This window comes from Cyprinodon variegatus, unplaced genomic scaffold (genome assembly GCF_000732505.1).
Source record: "Cyprinodon variegatus isolate N-32 unplaced genomic scaffold, C_variegatus-1.0 Scaffold228, whole genome shotgun sequence".
NCBI lineage: Eukaryota > Metazoa > Chordata > Actinopteri > Cyprinodontiformes > Cyprinodontidae > Cyprinodon > Cyprinodon variegatus.
Genome location: NW_015150681.1, coordinates 414,517 through 422,183, shown reverse-complemented (window position 1 = coordinate 422,183; position 7,667 = coordinate 414,517). Strand labels below are relative to the sequence as shown.

Below are 7,667 nucleotides of genomic sequence, written 5' to 3'. Positions count from 1 at the left end.
CTGATTACATTTTTTCAGCTGACAAAGTTTATCTGCTTGTTTCAGATAAAATGTATGACATTTGCAGTTAATATCAATAGAGGGCAGTCTATCCTCTGCAGTGGAACACTGATCTTTTCATTCTTTTTCTGCAGTTCTCTAAACATTTTACCAGGAGCATTTATGGACCATCAGGAAAACATCGAAATCAGCTGTATGTTGTCATGTTCTGTACAAATGTTATCTAAAAATCCTTACAGAGCAGTCGTTGTTTGCCTTTAAACTTTTTAGGGGTGCTTGGGAGAGTTTTCATAACAGGGACTCTTCGATCACGGCAAAACGAGCCCCAATCATCTGTCCACCTCCACCGTGCTTGACATGTGTTATTGGTAAGCAGTGGATTTGTATTTTTGTTTTTATCTGCTGTTCTGGAAGCTTTTTTTTTTTTCCAGATTCAACTTTGCACAACTAGGTTTTTTATCCATATTCTCCTCAGACCGAATATGCCGTTTCCTCCTTAATAAGCAAATGGCCGCCATTTCACAGTTAAAGACTTCTGACATCTAAAACTAACTTGTACCAAGACTTACCAAGATCTTTGTCTATGAAACATTGGAAGCTTTTACCCGATTTTGGAATGATTAAGACCACATAAACTTCCATGTCTTTTGCTTTTTACTGAAGTGCTTACTCAGCAGATGACACTTTTTCACAAACTGCTCCTGCATTTTGACTTGGTTTCTGCTAAAAATGCCTTATGCCGAAACACATTGGAATTTTTCTTCCTGAAGACCGATGTCTTTAAAATCATTTTGTGTTTCGATTTTCAAGAATAGAATAGACTTTGGAGGGGGCCGATCCTTCAAAGTAACCAGCCTGATATTGTCTGAAATGTCTAAAGTAGTGAAAACACTGATGCCTTAGGAGTCAGAACATCATAATCCTGTCTGCACAACACATTGCAGTCAGGTCATGTTTGGTTAAAGATCTTTTAACAAGTTTTATTCGCACCTCAAGTCTGATCTATTCTGGATCAGTGATCCTGTGGCCCAACTGTGTCCAAACTTCAGCCCTGTATCTATGGATTTTTAGTAAACTTGAACAATGGGAAGCACCAGTACCAATGGTGCCTTAAGTTACCCTTAGCATGATGCTTCCACTGCTATGCTTTACATTGTAAATGCCTCACTTTTATGCTAAACATACTGTTATGGTTTTGTTTTGGGGTTTCTCTGCACTATATTATCATGTATGTTTTTAGGAAAATGATCAGAACATAAGAAATTTTGCCAGCGTGTGTGTACACTCAGCTTTAGTCATCCTCATTGTGTCCAAATATCTCTACTATAAGTATTCCACAGAAAAGGTTTTATGAGGAAATGAAAAAAAAAAAATCTAATTAAAGATCAGGTTCTTCTTTCTTGGTAAGCACCCTCATGAATGCAAAAAAAACAACAACAGAAAAGGTGGATTTAACAGTCCTTTGAGGTGTTTATTTTTTGTTGTTATTTTATGCAGTGTCTGCCCAAAATATCCACAAAGATTGTTCGTGGTGGAATTGTTTTTGTTTATTTTTTAATTCTCCATAAGAGTAATAGTTGAATTAATTTTCTTGCAGAAAAAGCTTTATGTTTTTCCAAAGAACAGTTCTTAAGTATTTGCTAAACTGGATGAGCAATCATTTTTGAATAAAGTGTAAGGATACACACCTCTGATGGTTTTAAAAGTGAATATGGAAGCAGCTCTTTGACATGCAGAGGTAACTGATTCCTGCTCCAGACGGTGGAATTAATGTTGCGGCAGTTTCCAGTTAATCATTCCTAATCAGTTTATCTTTCACCTGATGGAGTTTGGGTTTTCCTCAGAGTCTTGGCCAGGTGATGACATATCACAATAAGTTTTCATATGTATTCTTTTTTTAACTGTGTGTGGATCATCAATTATTCCAATTATGGGAATTTTGGAAAACACATGGGGCGCACCTTTTGTTACTTATGACTGCTTCTTTCCTGGTTTACAAGAGGGAAAGAAGACAACTTTTGACTGTTTATATTTTGCCCCAGAATTACCAATGTGGTAGAACAATAGATTAAAGAAAGAAGTATTGATTTTGGAGCAGGTGCTCCTTTCTTGATCTTCATCAATTCAGTTTGTTAAAATATAAACCTGGATTTGGAAATGATAAAGCAGGTTTATGGTTTTGCTTCTCAGCAGTCGTCTTTCACCTGACTTGAGAGGGTTTCCTCTGAATCTCTCAACAAGGTTGTTGGAAAAAAGTTTCTGCTGACCGTTTCCTTCCTGCTTCAGCAGATCTGCTGACAGGTTCCAAATAGTTTCAGCAGAGAAACGATTAGAGTTGGGCAATGGCATTTAGACAGGATGAGCCGTTGAGCGGACGTGGGGTAGCTCTTGGAGGGGTCAGCTGCCAGCCGCTGCTGATCTGTACAGCCGGTGAGAACCCCGGACCCCCACAGCCCCGTCCTGTTAATCAGAATGGAACTCAGCCAACACAAATGTTCATGTTTTATCTCCATGGGATGCTGAGATCAGTTTTAACCAGCTGGCCCTCATGGAAGTAGAAATCTCTCAGTCATAAGAAGCTGCTGATAAATGTTCAGCATCATTTGATCAGAGGGGAAACCACGGATGGCAGTCGGTAAACTGGTTCTCTCATCTGTTAGTATCTGATGTGAGTCCAAACGGCAGCTTGTTTAACAGATCAACAAGGAGGATATTTAGGTTAAAGACCCCCTTTCTGTCCCAGGCAGGCTGATAAAGGCCAGGCTGATGTACTCTGCCTGCCGCAACTTCCTGGTATTGTTCTTTCCTGTCAGTCCTTAATGTCTCTTCTCTGCAAGCAAACACGGAGAAGGCCATTAAGGAAAGATGGCTCACCAACAGAGAGGATCTTTCTCTCTCTCTTTTATAGCAGGTCAAAAGTAAAAGTTCATGGTATGGGTGGAAACCAAATGGTTGAAATTGTCTAGCATTCACACCATTAACAACCTGTTTCCCTTTATGTATTTTTCTTCTTACTCTTGGTGTTTCTGTACATTTTTTGATTTGCTACTCCTTCTGCATTTCTTCCATTGAATGTTTAGCTGCTTATTAGCTGCATTCCATGTGGGACTTTTGGTCCAGGTAGAGACTTTCTATTATTTTTGCAAAGAACTATTTTTCAAATGTATTCTGCTTTTTGTATGTCATTGAAGTGAAAGGAAAACTTCAAAGATTTCTCTAAAACTTCAATGCCTGCTACTTCTGCATAACGACTTCTGCATACTTTCAGCTAAAACTATCATTCAACTTTTAAAAGTTTTTCACAACTTTCAGCTATTATTGTATGATTCAGTTTTTTTTGTATCTTTTATAATTCTTCAAGTTTTTTTTATTCAAAGATTTTAAGAATTTTTTTCCAGATTTGTGTTTCCTAAGAAAGTCAATTAGAAAAATCTCTCAGTTACTCAATTTTTACTATAAATGGTAAATGACCTGTACTTATATAGCGCCTTTTCAAGTCAGAGGACTTGACTAAGGTGCTTTACACTACATGCATTCACTGATGATGGAAAAGGATGCCTTTCAGTCAGTGAGGCTTTTCCTCGTTGCTAGTCCCTCCCAGAACTGCAGTTGTGTCATGTTTGCAGAATTTGTATAGATTGTGCAAAATATTTATGGCCCTTCCTCCTTTTTCACTCTGGAAGTTAATATGCAGTGTTTTTAAAGTACCTGAGTGTAAAATTGAATATTTTTCACCAGCAGGTTTTAACATTTGTAGTAAAATGTTTCGAAACCTTTCATTCATTTTTTTTCAGTGCAGTAATGATGATCAAAGTTCACTTTTTCTTGTACATAACAATCAATTCTCCTGGCTTTTTAAAAACCCCTAGTTCAACCCCTTTACATTTACATATATTATTATTTTTCTTATGCAGAAAGCTCTGCAGAAGCAATCATGACTTGGATGTGTGTTTGTCTACCAAAAAATCTTGGATTAGCTTTTCTGATTGGTGGATGCTTCCCATCAAGCTGCAAAAGCTCAGATTTCTTAACTTCTTTGTCTTAACTTCTTGTTTGGTAACATTGTCACGCAAAACATTGTCACGCAAAACATTGTCATGCAAAACATTGTCACGCAAAACATTGAGGAAGGACATAATTGCTAAAAAAATTGGAGCATAATGTGAGGGATTGCGATACTTTTATGCACCGTAGTTCCTCTGAAATCATTAAAATTAAGAGGAAAGCCTAATTATCATATCTTTAGTCTCACTTCTCATCACTAAGGATGTCCTGTCAGATATCTGTGTGTGTTTGTTCAGGGGAAGTGGGAGGGAAGAGACTTCTGTCAGCTTGATCCCTCAGATAGTCCACAGCATCAGAGCTGGAAGGAGACGTCTCCTTCGTGCATGCTTCATTCGGGGGTGAGAAAACAAACCTGCATACGGAAAAGGATTCAAGCAGATCTTCTCCTGCTTAAATCCAGCAACCCAGCTTCCACAGCAAGGTAGGATGTAGTTGGAAATGTTGGGATCTGAGGGTGATTTATAAATTCTTCCAAAGGTGCTATCTGATTAGGAAATTCAGGTTTTGCTCAATTTGCAGAACAGCATTTCATTAATAGTAGATCATATTAATGCATTTTATTTCTAATATGTATTTTTTTATGTGAACAAGATAATGAAAGAAACTGTGATTTTTCCATTCTAATTTGGTTCTCAGTATTCAGTATTTCAGTGTTAAGTTACACCTAAAAATAACTTACTTTTTTGAGTCATGATTGAATTAGTAACTAGGAATCAGCCTCATTCAAAACGTTAATGAACTTGAGCTGCAAATGTCTACCGCATTTGCACGTCTAGAGATGTTTTATGTTCGTTATAAAATAGAGCGCGTTTAACTTAAGAGGATTTTTTACAATTTTAAATAGGCCTGGACTTTGACTAGATCACCTGAACACATGAATATATGCTAAGATCTAAACAATTTCCAAATCTGCTCTGACTGTTTGTGTCATTGATTACCTCACGTTTTCATTGTGATTGACCTTCCAATACCACCTTCCCAGAGCCTCCGGAAGAAAAACATCTCTAAAGCACCAACTTTTTGTTTTCCACACATTCATAGGACTCTAGGAAATGGTTTTGCTCCATGTAGTAAGATTTTTAAAGCAGATGACCTGCAGTTGCCCTCTAAACCTTCTTTGATCTTTGCAACCCTTCCAGATTTAAACAGTTGCCTCTGTCTATTTAGCTGAACAGTGGGTTTAAAGCTTAATTTTTAGATGATGTTCCTTACATTCTTAGATAATGGATTGAATTTTAGCTCTGTGAGATTTTCAAAGCTTAGGATATTCTTTTACAAGCTACATTTTCTTTAAACATTCCTTGAAATTTGTCTGCTGATGAGGTTGCTTCTAAAAGGACTGGATTTTATTACAGGTTATCAGAGTAAAGAGGGCTGAACACAAATGCTGCACTTTTAGAATCATCTGTTTTGAAGTATGCAGTCTTTTCTTGTAATGTTTTATAAAGTTTGTGGTTTAAATGTGTGAATGCGACAAAGTTGGAGGAGGTGAATACTTTAGAGAAGCTGTGTGAATGTTTAGGTCAAAGTTATGAATGACTGCTCTGGCTGTACTGCTGTAGCACCTCTACATTTCTCCTCCACCTCCTGCGCAGCGTTGTGTAATGTCTGAACATTTAATCAGATTAACCCCAAAGTAAGACTCTGTCCAGATATGAAGCATTTTTTCTCTGCCGTCCTTTTCAGATCATGACTCTTAACCACAACCACTCGCTGGGCTTCTATAACGGATCGCCATGGTTCATATACGAGTGCACCCTCGATCTGGATACCAACTACAGGCGCATCGCCCTCTTCCTGATCTACCTGTTCATCTTCATGGTGGGCCTGCTGGAAAACCTGCTGGTCATCTGGGTTAACTGGCGCCGGCGCCACTCAGCCAATGGCGTGCTCTTCTGCATCATTAATGTGAGCCTGTCGGACCTGATGGTGATTGTGATCCTGCCTTTCTTCATGCTGGAGGTGACCTTAGACAAGGTTTGGCTATGGGGAGGTTTCCTCTGCAAGGTTACCAACCTCATCTATGTGATCAACTTCTACAGCAGCTCCTTCTTCTTGGCCTTCATGACCCTGGAGCGTTACCTGTCCCTGACCAGACCGTCGCTGCCGACCCTCCTCCCAGTGATGGGCCGGCAGCGCTGGCTGATCTGTGGAGCCCTGTGGGTGTTTTCCTTGTTTTTGGCCCTGTTGGAGAACGTTCATGTGAATCTCCTAGAGTGGGACGAGCCGGGCTGCTACATGATGCCTGAGCACAGCTACACCGAGTGGTTTGTGTCTGTCGCCTTCCTCTGTACGATCTTCCAATTTGTGGGCCCAGCTGCCATTATCATTACTTGCAACGTGCTGATCGCCCGTGCTGTTAGAACAGCCCCGGATGTGGAGGGGCGGCGGGACGTGTGGTTGGTCCATGTGTACTCCCTGGTGTTCGTGGTGTGCTGGCTTCCTTACCACTTGGTTACGTTGCTTATGATCATAGACGACCTTGACCCCTTTTTGTTCAGCTGTAACACGGTGGAGTTCCTTTACTTCTCCTACATTGTGGTGCAGGGTATCGCTCTTTTCCACTGTGTCGCAAATCCTCTCCTCTACAATTTCCTCAGCAAGAGCTTTCGCCGCAACTTGATCAACACTGTGATAAGTCACATCCCAAGGGAGGAAGCAGCAGAGCAGATGGAAGTGGGGGCAAAGCCCAACACCAATGGGGGCAGAGAGGACCCGGGTAAGCAGCGCAAGATGAGTAACGCAAGCACCAGCCAGTCTGATGTTGGGTCATAAAAAGAACTTTGGATTCTTGTCAGGAAGAAGACATTTTGTTCGTTTCAGTAAAATCTAGAGAAAAAGAAATATTTAGCTGTGCACTTCAGACTAGGTCTCTAATGGGCACAACTTCCTCCTATATCCCACCTACTGCTTATTTTTCCTGCATAATATCATGAGGTTTTAGTAGAGCAAGGCGGGCAATATTTGTTTTTTTTTTCTCCAAAGCTGCTCAGCTCCCACAGGACCTTTGGCCAATGACTGTAATCTTCTAACAAAGGGCAGGAATAGTGCCACGCCAGGAATGTGTGTAGACAAACATCTGCAAATGTCCAGCCCTTATGGACTTCTAAAGTTGCAAACATTGGAATACAGCTCGTTATTTTAAGATCAAATCAAGGCAAACATCGCATTTCTGTCGTAGTATCTGTGCATACTGAATAAAAAAACTTTAAACAGTGCCTGTGTCTAATCAAATTGCAAAATGTTGGTTTTACCGCAAATAGTCCAAAAAAGGATTCTTTTAAACTTTGAGACTCCAAAAACGTCTTGAAAATAAACTTAAAGTGAGGTATTGTCATGAAAAGGTTCTGTTAGCTTAAAGTGAATGGAAGAATGAAATGGAAGACTGAAAAATTGAATTTTTCAAATCACAATCATATCCATTACTATTATTAGACCTAGTTTACAGTAAACCTGCAAAAGAATAAAATTTACATTAAATCTATAAGCTTTGCATTAAAGGGTTAATTATTATGTTGGTCATTGCTTTTTGAGTGCTTTTAATTATGAAAAGATTTTACAAGACAATGTCCATTCCTTGTGGATTGCAGGTTTTGTGGAGG

At 39.4% G+C, this 7,667-nt stretch overlaps 1 protein-coding gene across 1 annotated transcript; it reads left to right on the top strand.

The window, feature by feature from the left end:
* The first annotated feature begins 4,198 nt into the window (after nucleotides 1-4,198).
* Nucleotides 4,199-7,427, top strand: gpr182 (G protein-coupled receptor 182). Its single transcript, XM_015381085.1, has 2 exons — nucleotides 4,199-4,486; nucleotides 5,752-7,427. The coding sequence occupies exon 2, from the start codon at nucleotides 5,755-5,757 to the stop codon at nucleotides 6,838-6,840; it is 1,086 nt and encodes a 361-aa protein (XP_015236571.1). The 5' UTR covers nucleotides 4,199-4,486; nucleotides 5,752-5,754; the 3' UTR covers nucleotides 6,841-7,427.
* Nucleotides 7,428-7,667: the final 240 nt, after the last annotated feature.

What these genes read in the sequence shown, in the direction of transcription:
- gpr182 (XM_015381085.1), top strand. Translation starts at nt 5,755, where the DNA reads ATGACTCTTAACCACAACCACTCGCTGGGCTTCTATAACGGATCGCCA.